Here is a 20,428-nt window from a genome sequence, read left to right as displayed (position 1 = left end):
CCTATGGCATTGGGTTAGGGATACTGAATAGATAGATAATTGAATTGGATTGAGATTGCTCAAACTCATTGCATTGAGTTTCAGTCAGCAACGTGAAAAAAATTCAATAAATAATCTGGGCTGAATTCCAATCCAGATCCCACAGGTAAAGGTGAAGTATATTGACTCAATTATATCACTGTTTGGGCACTTAGTAAGACATATGCAGGTATTTATTTTAATGCATCATGTTAGCCTTGCAATTTTATGCCACAGAATTTCAAATCCAGGTGATTACGACTGAACTTTACCACTTGTTCTTTTGTTAAAGGTTTTTCAACTTCATTCCTTTCACTGTGACCTTCATTCTTTTTCCTTATCCTGTTAGGCAATTGATTTTTATTTTCCTTTATTTTCCAGGATATCTTCATTGATGGTAGAGCAGGCATTTATTTGAGAAGGTGTTGTAAACTGTGATTATGCAATAAATTCCTATGATTCAGCAGATTTGATCATTGCAATCGTTCTGGAGAAGGTATTACCCCATATTACTGTTGGAAAGTAGATTTGGGGTTTAGATCCAGTCACCAGCAATAGAGCTCCAGATCAGAATAGACTGCGTTTAGTTCTGAGATGCAGCATGGTAATGGGCCCTTTCAGTCTAGTATTTAATCTACTAACCCCATATGTCTTTGGAATGTAAGAAGAAACCGGAACACCCAGAAGAAACTCGCGCAGACGCGGGAAGAATCTACAAACTGGATTTCATCCCAGGTTGCAGATGTTGTGGTAGCATTGCACTAACCACTACTCTGTGCCGTCCAAGGTGTTGGTGTTCACCTGCACTTGCTGCCCTTGTTTTTCTTGGTGGCAAATGCAAATTTGGAAGGCATTGACAGAGAGTAACCTGGATGGCAACTTTATAGATATACAGTTTGCATCCACTTAGTGACAATGTGGAAGGGGTTCCAATCAACCAAGCATCGTGGATATCCCTTGCCATGGGATATGCCATGGGATATGCCATGGGATATGCCATGGGATATGCCATGGGATATGCCATGGGATATGCCATGGGATATGCCATGGGATATGCCATGGGATATGCCATGGGATATGCCATGGGATATGCCATGGGATATGCCTTGCCATGGGATATGCCTTGCCATGGGATATGCCTTGCCATCGGATATGCCTTGCCATGGGATATGCCTTGCCATGGGATATGCCTTGCCATGGGATATGCCTTGCCATGGGATATGCCTTGCCATGGGATATGCCTTGCCATGGGATATGCCTTGCCATGGGATATGCCTTGCCATGGGATATGCCTTGCCATGGGATATGGCTTGCCATGGGATATGGCTTGCCATGGGATATGGCTTGCCATGGGATATGCCTTGCCATGGGATATGCCTTGCCATGGGATATGCCTTGCCATGGGATATGCCTTGCCATGGGATATGCCTTGCCATGGGATATGCCTTGCCATGGGATATGCCTTGCCATGGGATATGCCTTGCCATGGGATATGCCTTGCCATGGGATATGCCTTGCCATGGGATATGCCTTGCCATGGGATATGCCTTGCCATGGGATATGCCTTGCCATGGGATATCCAGCCTCTGATCCGTTGTGGCCTCTGTATTTATGAGCCTCTTTCAAGTCAAATTCATTTCTCCAGAATGTGGATGTTAGGAGGGTCAGCAATGGTAATAATTATACACACTCTTTATTTTCTGCTAACACAAGTGGTGCATGCCACCGTATCCTGCCGCCACCATCCACTTCATGCTACATCCGGATTTGGATAATTCCGTTTCCCTTGTGGTTGTAAATGGAATTTATCACTGTGCAAGAGTTCCTCACTTCTGGTCAGAAGATGTAGGGAAGACTATGATAATCACTGGACCTAGGGCACTGCCCTATAAGGAACTGCTTAAGGGTGTTCTGGGCTGGTGTAAATATCCTCCAAAACCACAGGTTTGGCTCAAGCCACCAGATTGTTATTCCTTTGATTGTTGTTGACTTGATTCTTAACTTCATTTCTTGGTACCGCACCCAGTCAAATGCTGCCTTGTTGTCACTTTCACATCCCCTCTGGAGTCCAACGCTTTGATTTATGTTTGAACTGATGTTGTGATGAGATCCAACAAAACAGAACTTGGGTCTAAATGAGCATTTTATTTGTGACAAAATACTCCTCGATGGCTTTGATGGTGAAAGTTTCCATTCTTTTGCTGAAAAAGTGATCAAGGCAGAATAAGGAGCAATGGATTTCTACTGTTTGTGGGGAAAAACGTTTAGTGATGATCTTACAATTGCCCCTTTGAATAAAGCATTTTTTGTGCCCTTTGGAGGCCAGCCAGAATGCAAATGCAGGCATTTACTGTTCAATTATTGAGATAATTGCCATTCATGACAAAGCAACAGTTCTTACCTGGGGCATTTGTGAGAATCCAATTGCAAGGAGTTGTAAATCTCTTGAGCGAATCTATAAGAAGTATCCACAGGCAGGAGAGTGAGCCTAACATCGACTTTGAGAGCCACACCATCCACTTGGCAGCAAGCCTTATTCCAGAAGGCTGAGAAGGTGGTTAAGATCTGCCACCACCATACTCCGAATCGGGCTTACTGTCATGAGCATGTGTCACCTCATTTGTTATTTTGCGGCAGCAGTATTGTGCAGAACAAAGTGCAAAATTGCAATGACTGGATGTAACTATAACATTTTTAAACAAATAATCAGTGCAAAAAGAGAAAATGAAAAATTGAGGCAGTGTCCATTATCTGTTCAGAAATTTGTAGGGGAAGAAGCTGTTTTTGGATTGATGATTGTGTGTCCCTCCTTTCTGATGAGGAAAGGGATATGGCCAGTGTGTTGAGGGCCCTTGATGCTAGAAGCTGATTTCATGATGTACTACCTATTAAAGGTTTTCTGAATGGAGTGGAGATGTCATGATGACATTGGCCGAGTTCACTTGTCCTGTACATTGGTATCTCCATACCAGACAGTGATGCCACCAGTCCTCATGGTACACCTGTAGACATTTGCAAGTCTTTGGTGGCTATTAAATCTCCTCTAAAGAAATGTAGCCTTTGGAGTGCCGCCTTCATGATTGCATCAACGTGATGACCCCAGGATAGGTCTTCAGAGATATTGATACCCAGGAATTTGAAGTTTCTTGCCCTCTCCTCGACTGACCCCCTCCAGGAGGATTAATTTGTGTTCTCCTTGTTTACCCTTCCTAAAGGTTGTTTTTGTTGTGATACCACTCAACGAGCTGATCTATCTCACTCATTGCCATCTGTGATTCTGCTGACAGTCATGGTTTCATTGGCAAGCCTGTAGATGGCATTCTCCTGGACGTGTATGGAATAAGCTTACCCTTTGTGCTTTCTGCTGAATTTAAGTTCAAAACATTTATTCAAGATATACTCATGTAAAAGTCAAATTTTGTAGATCATTTTTAATGTTAAATCTATGGTGTTGACTATTACACGAGGGACTGAAATGTCCACGAGAATCTAAAATACTGCATCAGTAGCGGAAGGCCAAATGATCTCGAATTCATCGTTTTGTTCTTTGCTTAAAGAAATAAGAGTCTGTGCATCAAATTAACAAAAACCCTAGAACACTAAAATCTGCAGAAACCATGATTGAAATAAAAGCACGAAAGATTGAGGAGGCATATGGGAAGAAAGGGGAAGCTCAAAGAAGGGGATGTGGATTTAGGGAACGGTGTGAGGGGATGGGGGAAGGATAAGGAGTTGTGATCAGGGAGTGGTGGGGGGAGGAAGAAACTAGTCTGGAATCCAGCAGAAGGGGGTGTTGGCATGGTTGCTGGTACCGCAGGATTGCGGTAAGTATCTGTGTCGTCTGAGACATCAGGAGCTCCAGTCTGTGTGTGCCTAGGACCGGGTGGGAAATCAGCATCAAAGGCGTGAGTTTACGACTGGGGCATCAAGGCCTTGGGACTGCAGGTGGCCGGGGCTGATAGTCGGGTCGACCTTTACATGAGATTGACTTTTACACAAGTACAGTATATACTTAAATATAAATTAAAATTGTCACCACTCCTGATGGGCCTACCATTGAAAGGTAGTTTTCAATTACAGGTACTTTTAATTTTCAACCAACAAGCAGCAAGGGCAGGAAGTGAGGGTCGCTGCAGCGATCATTTGTAGGGAGTGAGGGCAGCACTGTTGCCTTCTTCATTTGGGGATTGTATCAGGTTACCAGCATCACCTCACCCTACTCGTCTTAACTTGTATTTTACTAATCATATGGCAAAAATATAAGTGAGTAGAAAGTCAAAGTTTATGTTTAATCACTATTTCTACAAAGACTAAAATAGCACACGGTGTGAGGAATAAAGTATCACTGACAGCAACTTCAGGATTTGAGTATTGCTGCTGTCAGGTTTGCAGAGTAATGATGGTGAACACTTCAGTTCTCCTATCATTGCGGCCACTAATTTTTGGTCATTGTTTTGTAAAGTTTACCAATTTGTGCTCTTCTTTGTTATTTCGTTGTGACTCTATACAGAATTTATTGTCGTGAACATGTCACAAAATCTGTTGTTTCGTGGCAGTAGTACAGGTGCAAATATTGCTATAAATTACATTTTAAAAATAAATTAGTGCCACAAGAAGAGAAAGTTGGTGTCGGTGGTTCATTTTCCAATCAGAAATTTGATGGTGTACCATTGGGTGTTTTTTGTCTTCAGGCTCCTCTACCTCTTGATGGTAGCAATGTGAAGAGGGCTTGGCTAGGTGATGAAAGTCCTTGAGGATGGAGGCTACTTTCTTGAGACACCGCCTTTTGTAGATGTCCTCAATGGCTGTGCCTATGATGGCGCTGGCCAAGTTCACAGCTCTCTGTAGTCTATTCAAATCCTGTGCATTGGCACCTCCATACCAGACGGTGATGCAACCAGTCAGAATGCTCTCCGTGGTACACCTGCAGAAATTTGCAAGAGTCATTGGTGACGTATCAAATCTCCTCAAACTTCTCACTAAGTATAGTCACTGACAAGCCACCTTTGTGATTACATCCACCTGGAGGCCCCAGGATAGATCTTCAGAGATGTTGACACGCAGGAATTTGAAGTTCTTGACCCTGCTAGTTTGTGTTCTCTTGATTTTTCCCTCTTCTGAAGTCCACAATTGTTTTCTAAGTTTTTCTAATCTTGAGCTCAAGGTTGTTTTTGTGACACCACTCAACCAGCTGATCTATCTCACTCCTGTACACTTTCTTATTGCTGATTGTGACAACCGTGGTGCCTTCAGCAAATTTGTAGGTGGCATTTGAATCATGCCTAGCCATACAGTCATGGGCATAGAGAGAGTAGAACAGTGACTAAGTGCACCTCCTTGAGGTGTGCCTGTGTTGAATATCAGTGAGGAGATGTTGTGTCCTATTTGTACTGATTGTGGTCTGATGAGGAAGTCAAGGATCCAGCGGCAGAGGTGGTGCAGAAGCTCAGGTTTTGAAGCTTGTTGAGGAGTACTGAGGTGATGAACGCTGAATTGTAGACAATGAAAAGTAGCCAAATGTACATGTTGCGGTGTCTCGGTGATCAAAGGCTGAGTGGAGAGCATCAATTGTGGCAGTAGGCGAATTCCAATGGGTCCAGATCTATACTTGGGTATGAGTAAGTTCTGTTTTATAATGAACTTACTACTAATAAATCATAATTAAATTTGGAAATCATTTTGGCCAGCTTGTATTACTGATACTGTTGACACGGAGCTCCTCCAGATTATGTTTAACATCTTGAAAATATTTGTCAAAGTGGGTTTCCTACACTGAAAAATTGTAAATTCAACTGCACAATTCCACATAGCGTGCAGTTCTCTTTATATATTTAAAAGAGGTGAGAGTAAATGGCAAGTTACATTTTAATACAATTTTTATAGTCGGCTATTTTAAATAAAACTGTCTTGGGGATCATTTTAATTCAAATTGCCTAGGATAAAACTGAAGATTAATGGACTTGATTTTTTTAATATAATGCTCAATTTTCCTTTCTATTGAAGTCACTGTCCTAAAGCAAATATTTTTGTTAGTAAGGTAATAAATATTAAGGTTTCACCTATTAATCTTAGAAAAGGTAAAACAACCAGGACTGAAATTCAATTTTCAAATTAGGAATTAATCATACATAATGGAAAATCTTTCAAATTACAATCTTTATTTGTAGATGATGAATAAATTTGCTACTTTTTTTAAAAAATAGTTCATATTTATGGAACATAGGGACCCAAACTTGACACTCATTGTCAGGTAGGATATCACTCTATCCACTTTGCTGCGAACTTTCATCCTGACTTCAAATTCACTTCGTCCATCTCTGGCAGTACTCTCCCATCTCTCTCTGCCTCTCTCTCCACCTTGGGAGACAAACTGTCTGCAGACATCTACAAACCCAACAACTCTCATAATTACCTTGACTCCCTGTAAGGATTCTATTCTTTTCTCTCAATTCCTCTGACTCTTGTCGCATCTGCTCCCAGGATGAGGTCTTCCATTCCAGAACATCCAAGATGTCCTCTTACAAAAGAAATGTGACTTCCTTTCTTCTGTTTCCTGAACATGTGCTCTGGCCCCTTCTGCCCCAGACACAACAAGGACTGGATTCCTCTTGTCCTCACCAACCATTCCACCACCCTCCCGGTGCAACATATCCTCCGCCACCTAAAACATGATCCCACCACCAGACACATCCTTCCTTCTCCCCTCTTCACTTTCTGCCAGATAACTCCCTTGTCCACTCATCCCTTCCCACTAATAATCCCCTTAGCATCTACCGCTGTGGCCACAGGAAGTGTTACACCTACCCAAACCTCCCTCTCCACTGCTCAGGCCCCCAATTAGTCCTTCCATAGAGAATCTGCAGGGATCATCTGGTGCTCCTATTGTATGATAAAGTAACATTTCAGAATGTCTGCGATGTTTGTATTAATAGAAAAAAATACATTCATTTATGAATGTTTTTTTCTGAAATAATTTCCTACAACCAGAAAGGAGAGGGGGAAAAAACTGTTTTGTAGTGTCCAATGTTATTTTCAGGCAGGAACTAGTCGTAACTAATTCATAAAACAATAGTGACAGGATGCAGGGTGTGCCAGAACAGTGGCTTAGTTCATTCTACACATCACATTTTGTATACTAATTAGAGCTTCAGAGCCTTTCTTGGCTCAATAAAATGGCTAGTCTCGGGACTCAAATTAGTTTATCCTTCAAATCTGCATTATATTCCTAATCAGAATTTCATCTTTCTGTCATGTAAAAATAATTTTAAATGAAGGGAAATAGCTTAATGTAGATTTTAATGTTTCTTTTTCACTTTATGGTTCGTGCACATTAAAATTCTGGACTGAGTAACTAGGATCAATAACTCTGTTCATCCAATTCTAACCATTGCCCTGGCACCTGTATTTCAAAACAGCAAGAATACTGCCAATTTAAAAATAGAACACCAGTTCACTCATGATCGTAAAGAGAATGAAAGAGATGTACTGTACTGTTATGACCAGTAACAGTACTTGGAAGCACTTGGCTTGGTGGGGTAAAGTACGTAATCAATTGTGACCAAACAAATGTCTCAATAGTGATGACATGCTTAAGTGCTTATTAGGACCAGGTCAAGCCATTCCTGAAACAACTTCTAATAATCCAAATGCATCTGTCAATTAAATAACAGCATCTCTAATTGAGACTGTTTATGGTATTGTGAAGTTTTTTGATAATATGCCTATAAAATTCATTCTGTAAAACCTTTTGCTGTCTATTTTTCTCCATCATCCCTTGTACATTTTTTAAAAACTGGTTTCTTGGTAACTAAATTTTTCAAGGTTTGTTTTTTACAGGCAGTCAGGTTAGATAGAGGAAGCAACCTGGAAAGTGCAAAAAGAATTGACCTTTAGCTAAATTTTGAGAAGCTCTTCAAAGTTGAGACATAACTATTTGGAACATAATTCCAAGATTGAGGGACTATGGTAGCTAAAGGCCTTGTCATGGATGGTTTAATAAGCTGCAAGGAGGTGCATACTTGTAAATCTGATACGATGATCAGAAGTTGAACCCTGACAGATAAATTTAAAGCAGGCTGCAGTAATAGAGAATAGTGGGAGCTGTGGAGGAATTGAGGGACCTTAATGTCAATAGAATGGAGCTGTCTTTGCAAGGAACCCAGGCATTTTGATATTTCCCTTCGAGAGACAAAAGGCTGGTGGTGGCTTGGTCATAGACCAAGGCAGTAGGAACCTCTTCTGGAAGAGCAAGCCATATTAGAAACATTCTCTTCCAAAAGTCCAGTTCACTGCCAACTCAAATATTAAATAAGTTACATTTCATGAAATTAATTCCTCTAACATGGAACTACCAAAATAACATTACACTTCAATCTGGAAGTTATAGAAGAGACAAAGAAGGATGTAGTCTGACCTTTATTTTTTTAAAAATTAAAAATCCCTGACCTACTTCCCAGAGAAGGATGAAGGAATTCCTTAGAGTTTGAGACTGATGCATCCTCTGGTAAGATGTAAGTAACAAAATAAGAGTAGGGAAAGCCAACTACATTAGAGTCCTCCTCCTGATCAAAATACTTGGATCTCAGTCTCATGATCAGCTTCCCAGATAAACAAGTGCAAAACAACATTGTGTCAATTTCAACCCAGGCACTCTCTTCTGTTAGATTGTCGGCATATAAAAAAGAGAGCATAAAATCATCTGCACGCTTGCATCATGAGTTATTGCAGACTATTGGACTGATCATCATCTGTTCCGCCTGCTATCTTCATCTGTACATCTCCAAAATAACAGTGGCAACAGAAATAATGCTGCAAAGGAATAATTGTTCAAATCCCTGAAAAGATGTTTTTCCACACAGTCCCTCAGAATCTAGGTTGACCTGTTTCCTCTACTGTTCAGGGTCCTGACACTGCTGATGAGGCTAGTGCGGGAACTTCAGATTTGTTTGCAGATGATGCAGGAAATGTTTTATGGGAAGGTGGGTGAGTAGTCTGCAAGGTTGAGTGGTTTTTCTACCATATGCATGGTATGTCTGTATACTCTTTTTGCACCTCAGCTTCTCATTACATCCTCATATGCTTCATCTCCACTTGAGTAATCGGGGATTCCCAGGGTTTCTGTCAATGTTGTGCTTTTTTTTAGAGGTTTCATTACATCTGTGAATCTTTTTTTCCCCGACCTAACAATCTCTTCTTAAGACAGCTCAGATTCTAGGTGAATCTTAGAATCTAGGACCCAATGAGTTGGAGGGAGTGCAGGAACATTGAACTCAGGTGATTCAAGAAGTATCAAGGGAATTGGTGATTCAAGAAGTATCAAGGGAATATGGGCCCAAGGAATAGGAAAGAAAAGGGGAACTGGACTCTCAGAGTGGGAAGGGATAAGAGGAACTGAGACCCAAGTGATTGGAAATGGAGCACAGGAATCCAGGACTTGATAACTAGCAAGGAGTATAGGAACCAGGACTCCAATATGAGGGAAGGAAACATGAGAAATGGGATCCTGTTGAGTGAGAAAGGAGGGTGGAAACTAAATCCTTGGAGTGAAAAGGAGTGCAAGTACCAGACCCCCTTTGAGTAGATTTTGTATTAAAATCAATGAATTTAGTATTTTGATGATTTTAATTTTTCTCATTAAATAATGTCAAATTAAATTTTATGCAATTTTTTTATTTTATAATTCCGCATAGTACACCTTATTATTTTTGCCCTTTTAAAATGAATTGTGTTGGTTGGGTTTTCTTCATTGCTTCGTCCCTTAAGGCCAGAAAAAATTCCAGTGACTATTATTTAATGCTTTCTAATACATCATTATTAATTTTGAGGTTGTGTGGTCTTATGTACATAGGATATATACAAATGATTCATGCAGAATTACCTTTGTTTCACTCTGTTGTTTCTTGGTTAATTCCAGTATTCCAGCTCTGTCAGTCTGCCAAGAATTCTGTTCCACTTTTGTATATCAATTCTTTATGAAGCTAAGCCACCTAGTATCAGTCTGAAAGTTATCCAAAAGTTGTCCAAGCCACGTGCAAGTTGGCATGGAGGAAAACAGATCTGAGTAAAGCATTCTCTGGCTGAAGTGGTGTTGCGTTTAGGTTGAAGCTTATTTCAAAGAGCACTGGCACTTGTTCTGGGACAGAAAAGGCCTGTACTTTGGGGAAAGGGTCCACCTGAACTGAGTTAGTATTATTTTGTCTTAATAAGAGTTCAAGGAGAATTGTCAGATGGGAACATTCTTACCTAAAGCCATAATGCTCGTTATTCCTGATGATTTTTTTTCTCCTTGTATTTAAACAAGAATAATAAATCTTTAGTTTTCTGTATACATTTTCTCATACCTTTTGCACATGGTTATTTGCAAGTTCCTGATCCATTGATGCCCCATAATATCACTTGAATCCCTCATACAGATTGTTATTTCGTTTACTCACACTAATGAGGTTCTCTTGATAGAATATATTTATAGTAGACTATCTTTGTCAATTTATCTGGCTTGATCTTAATTTTTTTGAATTTGACATGATGTCCATGTTTTTTAAGTTTCTAAACTTAGGACATTTATTCTTGGTGACACTTGTAAGTTGGATATGGATTCAAGACCCACTATATGGGCCCAAGGAATAGGAAAGAAAAGGGGAACTGGACTCTCAGAGTGGGAAGGGATAAGAGGAACTGAGACCCAAGTGATTGGAAATGGAGCACAGGAATCCAGGACTTGATAACTAGCAAGGAGAATAGGAACCAGGACTCCAATATGACACTTTTTTTCCTTTATTTGCCCCTATACTCAGTTTTAAATTTGTAATCCAACAATTCACATGTAATTAAGGTGCGCATCCCAAATTTTATTCAAGGTTATTTGTATACATTTTGGTTTGACCATGTTGAAATTACAGCACTTTTTATACATCGTCCCCTCATTTTAGAGCACCATACTGTTTGGGATGTTTAGCTTCAAAGGTGTTTGTCAGTACTCGGTTATGTCTAATTGCTTCATTAGTGCAAGTATAAAAGCACTAGACTCAGAGTTGTACCAATGCGGACCAGAATTGTACCAATGACAGTCAAAGAAGCCACTATGAGGCTGAAAAACAAGAAAATAGTAAGAGACATCAGTGAGATGATCAAAATCAACAGTTTGGAACATCATTAAGAAGAAAGACCATATTGGTGAGGTCAGTAATCGCAAAGGGACTGATAGTCCAAAGAAAACTTTCACTGCTAATGAGAGAAGAATTCTCATCATATTGAAGAAAAATTCCCAAATGTATGTCCGACAGATCAGGAGGCTGGTGTGGATATGTTAAATACTAATGTTCGTAGAAGACTTCATGAATAGAAATAGAGGCTACACTGCAAGATGCCAACCACCAGTTAGTAACAGAAACAGGATGGCTAGATTACTGTTTGTCAAGAGGTATTTAAAAGAGTCTGCAGAATTCTGGAAACAGGTCTTGTAGACAGATGAGACCAAGATGAACCTGTATCAGAGTGATGGCAAGAGCAAAGTGTGGAGGCATAAAGGAACTGCCAAGATCCAAAGCATTCCACCTTTGGCATGATTTGCATCTTGCAGTGTGGCCTCTGAATTTCTGTTAATGCATTGTCATAACTCTTGCCCTCATGTTGAAAAATGGCAACTACAGGTTCCAAAAGGTGATCAAAAGTTTAGAAGCAAGCCTAGCTTTCTTATTCCTGGCTCACTTAAGCAATTAAATATATCTGAGTGTTTACATACACATCTGAAGCCAAATGTCCCAATGGACAGGAGAAACCAGAGAGTAGTGGTGGATGATTGATTCTCAGACTGGAGATCTGTGATTAGTGGTGTGCTTCAGGGATCGGTGCTGGGACCACTGTTGTTTGCCATCAATGTCAGTGACCTGAATGATAATGTGGTAAATTGGATCAGCACGTTTGCAGATAACACTAAAGTTGAAAGTGTTATTGTCAGCAAAGAAGGTTTTCAAAGCTCGCTGAGGGATTTGTACCAGCTGGAAAAATGGGCTGAAAAATGGCAGATGGAATTTAATGCACACAGGTGAGGTTTTGCTTTTTGGAAGGACAAACATGGTAAATAGTAGAGCACTGAGGAGTGCGGTAGAACAGAGGAATCTGGGAATACAGATACATAATTGCCTGGAAGTGGCATCACAGGTGGATAGAGCTGTAAAGAAATCTTTTGGCATATTGGCCTTCATAAATCAAAGTATTGAGTACTGGAGTTTTGGGATGTTATGTTAAAGTGGTATAAGACATTTATGAGGCCAAATTTGGAGTATTGAGTGCAGTTTTGGTCACCCAACCACAGGAAGGATATCAATAAGATAAAGAGTGCAGAGAAGATTTACTAGGATGTACCCTGGACTTAAGGAACTGAGTTACAGGGAAAGGTTAAACAGGTTAGGACTTTATTCCCTGGAGCATAGAAGAATGAGGGGAGATTTGATAGAGGTATTTAAAATTATGAGGGGATAGACGGAGTAAATGTAGTTTGGCTTTTTATTTTCTTACATCCATGTGCCCATCTAAGGAACTTGAGTGTCAAAGAATAGGGATGGGCATTCTCTTATCAGATTCTAACAATTGCAGCCATTCTCCCCATCCACACCCCAACCTGCATGACTGAACTTCTTCCACCTCATCCCTTTGCTTCTCTCCCTCTGTTTGGTATTTGCCAGTCAACTTCCTCTGTCCATCATCCTTCATCTCTCCCTAGTCCACTATTCCCCCACTGACCTCAGTCATATCCCTCTCTCCCAGCTTGACATTATATGCCAGCTCGCTACTCCACACACTCCTCGTGAAAGGTTTTGGCCTGCAACATTGACCACTCTTTTTCTCCCGCTGATGCTGCTTGCCCTGCTGAGTTCCTCCAGCAGATTGTGTTTAGCTTCCAAATTCTCTCTTGGGTTTTGAACATCAGAGGTTTCTGCTAAATGTGTGGTTTCTTTTCCAGTTGTTATCTCACAATTGCTTTTATGTATTTGGATACATCTTCCTTATGTCCTTCTTATCAATACTTGTAAATAAATTAACATTATTAACATGAAAAGTTTTTCAGTTCTTTTACCAGGTTTCTGATTTTCCCTAGTCCTAATTCATAACCTTCTTTTGCATTGAGAATGCAATGTTTCGATCCATGAAATTATTACCTTCATGCTGGATGTATGAAATTGAAAAGAAGGATGTATTAAAGGCATTCCAATGCTGTGCAATGAATTCCTGCAATATCTAGACCACAGGAGTTAAATCATCAATTTTAAACAAAATGATGCCCTTTCTACCACCTGAAGCAGGGGTGGCCAAATATTTTTGGTTGTGGGCCACATACAGAAAAATTTAAAGAGCCACGGGCTAAATGATATTAAGCTGAGCAGTTTTCAACCAGTTACACTGCAAGAACAAGTTTTTTTTTGACCCAAAACCTGCCATCGAAAATTCATTTTCTATCAAAATAATGATGTGATCAGTTTAACTGTTGACATTATAGTACAGTAGTTTATTGATGTGCTCACATTATAGTAGACATTTCTGTATCTGCTCATTTAAATTTAATTTAAGTGAATACATTGAAACTTTAATCATTCAAAAAGCAGTGCAAAATAAAAAGCTGGGTGCAAAATAAGAACAGGAGAAAAGATCAAGAAAGGGACAAGGCTGTCTCCGACATTTGTCCATGAAAGTGAAAACAGAGTTCAGAGGCCAAGTGAAGCAATGTGTAAATTTGTAGATGGGCTATTAAAGTTAACCGATTCCTTGCTAATCAAACACACTTCCCATTGGTATCTGGAAAAAGTATTCATTTTCAAATTGTGTCTGAAATTTTTGGTACTCCCTTGCTATTTTCCGTATTTTTGGTTCCATCATGATTAGTCAAATGAGGTAAATGTTTTCATCAATTTGGTAGTTGTTCAAAATGGCAGTGACATTGAGAGTTGAACCTAAGAAATGCAAAATGTACATACAGTGCAATTTATAGTTAGAGACCGTGTTCAACTGGGCCACTTAAAAATGGGCAGTTGGCCCAGGGGCCTTAGTCTGGCCACCCCTGGTCTGAATGTTTACATTGTGGGTTTTAAAAATCATTATTGATGGCAGTGATTTTTAATAACATTAAATTCATAATGTATGCCCATATGTGAAAGAGACATCAGGAATTTGTAGTCACCAATATAACCAAGGAAGAGTTGAGGGGCCTTGCCTGTATAGGCTTGCAATATGAATTGCTCCACAAAGCCGACAAAGAGCTTGTATGCAAAAGAGAATGATTTATTTTATCATTTTGAAGCAACATTATAAAAGAATAAATTTGTCTCAATTTTATTGTTCCCTTGTTTCTTCTCTGTGCAAGAATTGTGATCATCAAAGCTATTGATTTAGAAAATTAAATTGGTGTGTTGGTGGGCTGTACTTGCAGTAAATACTTGCCATGTTTTACTCTGATAGGCACCACAAGGCCACCTAAAGAGGGAGAGGTCCCTGGCGTTGACTACAATTTTGTGACCGTGGAAGAATTTATGGAACTTGAGAAAAGTGGTTCATTACTGGAAAGTGGAACATATGAAGGTAATTGCAATTGTTCTGGATAATCTTGATGTATTTTTTGCAATGTTGGATTCACCCGTAGAAATCATTAATCCCACTGATTACTTGTCAGATTGTAACAACCATTATCTTGGCGTTACAGTCAGTTTTGTGATTGCGATCATAATCTCACTAAGTTTTTTTTCATGCCTCGTGTTAATTTCAAATCATTTTGGATAGTGTCCTGTTAATTTTGTTAATAAATTATCTCTTTCTTTTGAATCCTAATTAGAGGAACATAGAACAATCAAATGCATGATTGGAGCCCTATAAGATCTTCTAATTTTAATGCATTTGCATTGTGCTTGTGAAAGGAGGAATAATTACCCTGCTAAACGTTTGTAATTCCAGCATTAACACTAAGATTAAAATGAATCTTTGGTATGCATGCACTGTATTTCTAGAACAAAATATTTCAAGCTGTTTTGAAAGCAAATAAAACTACCATCAGAATAGTTTGGATTTTACTGGACAAGTAGAGCATGTTTGCAATGCATGCCACTATTTATGTTCAAATTAGACAGCACTGGCGGGGGTGGGGGGGGGGTGTGGCGCTAAGAATTATACTATAAACTGAAATTCATAAGAACTTGGAATAAAGCACTAAAATCTGCAGACAATGTGGGTGAAGTAAAAACGCAATGCTGGAGAAACTCAGCAGGTGAAACAGTGTACTTTATACAATAGAGATATGTAAACAATATTTCAGGCTTGAGCAGCTTATCAGTGTATGACAAAATGTAGGCAGGTGGCTGAACAAAATGATGGGGGGAGGGGCAGGGAAGGTAATAGGTGGATGAGGGTGGGAGGGCACACCAGCAAGCAGAAGGAGGGGGGATGCCTCTGTGAATTGTGAGGGAATGGGGTGGAGAGCTGGAGGAAAGGAGGAGCAGGAGAACGGGGTAGGCTAGCAGGAAATGGAGAAGTTGATGTTAATGCCATCTGGATGGAGAGTGCCCAGACGAAAAATTAAGGGTTTCTCCTCCATTTGGCCACTGCATGAGGCCATGGACAGACTTGTCAGCATGGGAGTGAGGTGCAGAATTGAAATGGTTGGCCATTAGAAGATCCCTCTCACTGATGTGGACCGTGATCTCCCAGTCTATGTCCAGTCTCTCTGTAGAAAAGGCCAAAACAAGAGCATCCGATGCAGTAGATGACTCCCACAGATGTACATGAAGTGTTTTTTCCACTTGAAAAGACTGTTTGGGCTCCCAAATGGTGGTGTGGGCACATGTGCACATCCTGTGACTGCAAGGTGCCAAGGGGAGCCAGTAATGGGAAAGGATAAATGGATGAGGTAGACACCAAATGAGCGATCCCTACGGAACACTGAAATGGGAGAAGGGGAAGATGTGTCTGGTGGTGAGATAATGTTGAAGGTGGCAGAAATTATGAAGGATGTTGTGTTGGAAACTCAAGCTGATCGGATGGTAGTTGAGGACCAGGGGAATCCAGTGTTTGTTACGTCTTGGCGCAAAGGGGGCCAGGGCAGATGAGTGGGAAATGCAGGTAAGAACTAAGGACTGAGTTATGGTGGTGGAGTGGAAACCATGTTTTTGGAACAAGGATATTTAAGACTATCTGGACTGGAAGACTTCATCTTGGGGAACACATGAAGGAGTCAGAGAAACTGGGAGAAAAGAATAGAATCCTTGCAGGGGACAGGTGTGGAGAAGTGTAGTCGAGGTAGTTGTGGGAGTTGATGGGTTTGTAAAATATGTCAATGGAAAAATTGACTCCTGAGTTGGAGACAAAGAGATCAAGAAAGGGGAAATGGGAATGGACTGGATGAATTTAAGGTCAGCAAAGTGAATGAAGTTGACAAGTTGATCACAGATGCATGTAGTCATCAATATAACCAAGGAAGAGTTGAGGGGCCTTGCCTGTGTAGGCTTGCAATATGGATTGCTCCACAAAGCCTACAAAGAGGCAGGCATAGCTGGGACCCATGTAGGTACTCATGGCTACTCCTTTGATTTTAGAGAAAATGGGATGTCAAAGGTGATTATTAAGAGTTAGAACAGGTTCTGTCTGGTGAAGGAGGATGGTGGTGGAGGGGGATTAGTTAAATTTCTTGTCAAGAAAGAAATTAAGGGTTTTGAGATCTTCTGAACAAGGGATGGAGGTATAAAGAAGTGAGACATCCATAGTGAAAATGAAATGGTCAAGTTCATGGAATTGGAAATCATTGAAGAGATAGATGACGTGAGGTATCGCAGATGTAGGTGGAGAGGGATTGGACTAGGGGAGAAAAAATAGTCTAAGATGATACTAATTTGGTGAACCATAGAACATTGCAACAAAGAAACTGGCCTCTTAGGCCCTTCTAGTCTGTGCCAAACCACTTTTTTTCTTGCCTAGTCCTACTGACCTGCACCAAGTGCATAGTCTTCCATCCATGTACCTGTCTAAATTCTTCTTAAATGTTAAAATTGAGCCTGCATTCACCACTTAAGCTGGCAGATCGTTCGACACGCCCACCACTCTGTGTGAGGTGAGGAAGTTCCTCCTCGTGTTCCTCCTAAACTTTTCCCCTTTCACTCTTAACCCATGTCCTCTGGTTTGTATCTCACCTACCCTCATTGGGGAAAAAGCCCACCTATATATACCCTTTCTATCCCCCTCATAATTTTAAATACCTCTATCAAATCTCCCCCTCATTCTTCTATACTCCAGGGAATAAAGTCCTAACCTGTTTAACCTTTCCTTGTCACTCAGTTCCTGAAGTCCAGACAACATTCTAGTAAATCTTCTTTGGCCTCAATATTTTGATTTATTAAGGCTAATATGCTAAAAGCTCTCTTTACAGCTCTATCCACCTGTGATGCCACATTCAGGGAATTATGTATCTGTTTCCCAAGGTCCCTCAGTTCTTCCACACTCCTCAGTGCTCTACTATTTACTATACATGTTCTTTCTTGGTTTTTACTTCCAAAATACAACAGCTCACACTTGTCTGCATTAAATTCCAGCTGCCATTTTTCGGCCCATTTTTCCAGCTGGTCCAGATCCCTCTGCCATCTTTGAAAACCTTCTTCGCTGTCCACAACACCTCCAATCTTGGTGTCATCTGCACTTGCTAATCCAATTTACCACATTATCATCCAGATCATTGATATAGATGACAAACAATGGTCTGAGCACCAATCCCTGAGGCACACCACTAGACACAGACCTCCAGTCCGAGAACCTCATTTTCTCCTGTGATACAGATCTATCTTCTTTCAAACCACAATATCCTTCAAAACCAAGATTCCCTATGACTGATAACCTTGCTTTTGATCCTGACAGGAACACACAAACTCTGTACTCTCAAAATGTCACCTTTTGTAGGTCTTCTATTTGCCTCACACATCCTTGCCTGCAAACAATTTATCCCAAACCACGCATTCTAGATCCTTTCTCATTTCCTCAAAATTGGCCTTTCTCCTATTTAGAATCTCAACATGAGACCCAGACCTATTCTTCTTCATAATTTAGTTGAAGCTAATGGCATTATGATCACTGGACCTAAAATGTTCCCCTCCACATACTTCTGTCCTGACTCGTTCCCTAATAGGAAATCCAGTATTGCTCCCTCTCTAGTTTGTTCCTCTATGTATTGATTTAGAAAACTTTCCAAACTCCAAGCCATCCAGCTCCTTTACAGTATGGGAGTCCTAGTCAATATGTGGAAAGTTATCATCTCCTACTATCACATCCTTGTGTTTCCTGCAGCTGTCTGCTATCTACAGATTTGCTCCTCTAATTCTCACTGACTATTGGGCAGACTATAATATAATCCCACGAGTGTAGTCATACCTTTCCTGTGGCTCGGCTCCACCCATATTACCTCAGTAGACGATCCCTCTAGTCTGTCCTGGCTGAACACAGCTGTGATATTCTCCCTGATGAGCAATGCCCCTTTCAACCACCCCCCCCCCCTTTCTATCACATCTAAAGCAATGGAAGCCCTGAACATTGAGCTGCCAATCCTGCTCTTCCAACAATGTCATAATGGCCACAATGTCATAATTCCACGTGCCAATCCATGCTCTAAGCTCGTCTGCCTTTCCTACAATATTCCTTGCATTGAAATAGATGCACATGAGGACATTTCTGCCACATTCAGCCTGTTGATTTCTAACAATGCATGCAATTTTAAGATCATCTTTCCCCTCCTCTACTCCTCTATCTGCTCTGGCACTCTGGTTCTGGTGGAGCTGGATAGTTGAAACAATGGGGGTCTACCTGGATAATTGTGCTTGTGGATCTAGGGTCGAAGGTTAGAACTGGGCAGTGTGGATATGGGAAACAATGTTGGAGGCTGTGGGAGGGAGGTGACCAGAGCTGATAGAGATTGTTTTGGAGACTGTGCTGTGATGTGGTCCTTTGGAAGGGAAGTGGCTGAGTCTATCTACTGGAAGCAACACATAACTCTTAATTTACTTATTTTGAGAATTTCTGGTTTTTAGCCTATTAAAATTCTTCAATAAAATTAATTATGCTAATTTATTTATTCTCCTTAGTGATAAATTGATGTTAGAAACTTCTAAGCCTGAAACTACCATTGGCAACCAATATATTTTACTTTGTTCATTCAATTCCCCCTCTCCCAACATAAATACAGTAAAAGTCCTAAAATCCAGTCTGCTTGTAGATTGGGTTAGTTCAGATTCTCTGGCAGTACTTTTCAAAAAAAACAAATATTCTTCCTTTCAGTTCCACAGCTTCCACATGGTTTCTTGTTGCCGCTGTGCATCTGTGGCACTTGCGCACACACATGCACAGTGGAAAATCTTCAAGGGTCCAGATTCTTGGGTGGTCCAGATTTCTGGCATCCGGATTTTTGGACTTTGTTTATTTCTTTCCATCTTTATTTACTTTTGGTAAATGATTTCACTCTGATTCACCCTCCGCAGACAATCCTCAGTTTCACGCCGATTTCTTCATCCTCTTTATTTCTTTTTCAGTATTTTTATTGAAATTGAAATTCCACATCAAAAAATACAGAGTACATAAAGAATACATATTAAAATTCAAAAAATAATACACTACACTTAGATCATGCCATTTCATCCAAGGTACTCTGCATTCTCAATCACACCAATTATAGTAATATTTTATGATAAAAAGAAAATCTAAGCCCCCTCGAGAGGAAAAAATTCTTTATCAGTGTAATAAATTACCTTATTAGTCAACACCACTGCATTAATACCAAATCAAAGAATTTGAAAGCAATTCAAAAAAAGGTCCCCACAGTGTTTGGAAATTTAAATTGAAATCGGAAATTTAAACATGACATGTCGTCACGTAGCTATTGAGCATGAGTAGGCGGGGTAACGTCCTTCCATTTGAGCAACATTGTTTGCCTTGCCATAAGAAATAAAGGCTAATACATGCAAATCAGATTGAGTCTCATTATTTAAAGAGATTATATTTTGTTCTCTTCATTAGATTCAGTCACTGAGCTGCTGTAGACTTGTAATAGATTATTGTGCAGAGTTATTTTGAGCTCGAGAGCACTGGAAACTAAGCTTGTGGTGCACGACTCCAGTAAATTCCAGAGCAATAATTGAGCAAATTTCATTTTCATAATTTGAACATATCAAAGGGAAAATGGATCCTTTATTACCATATTCCTAAAATCCAAGGATTTGTATTCAAGAGTGTATTGCCAATTATCTGCTCTGTATCTTCCTGAATTTGGATTTTTAAAAGGCCTTTAATAAGGTCCCACTCAAGAGATTGAGGTGTAAAATTAGAGAATGTGGTATAAGAGATAATATTACTGATGTGAGCAGGAAGGAAGCAGAGTGTGGGAATAAATAGATACTTT

General features: G+C 40.2%; 1 protein-coding gene across 14 annotated transcripts in view; it reads left to right on the top strand.

The window, feature by feature from the left end:
- Positions 1-20,428, top strand: part of magi2a (membrane associated guanylate kinase, WW and PDZ domain containing 2a) — a 251,791-nt gene that overhangs the window by 108,213 nt on the left and 123,150 nt on the right. For all 14 annotated transcript variants that reach the window (XM_069909259.1, XM_069909257.1, XM_069909254.1 and 11 more), the window contains one exon: positions 14,470-14,589. In XM_069909259.1, coding sequence (XP_069765360.1) covers positions 14,470-14,589 — 120 coding nt within the window. The remainder of the gene's footprint in view (positions 1-14,469; positions 14,590-20,428) is intronic.

Source organism: Narcine bancroftii, chromosome 13 (genome assembly GCF_036971445.1).
Source record: "Narcine bancroftii isolate sNarBan1 chromosome 13, sNarBan1.hap1, whole genome shotgun sequence".
Lineage (NCBI taxonomy): Eukaryota > Metazoa > Chordata > Chondrichthyes > Torpediniformes > Narcinidae > Narcine > Narcine bancroftii.
The sequence above is the reverse complement of the archived record's forward strand: the minus strand, read 5'-3'. Positions and strand labels throughout refer to the sequence as shown.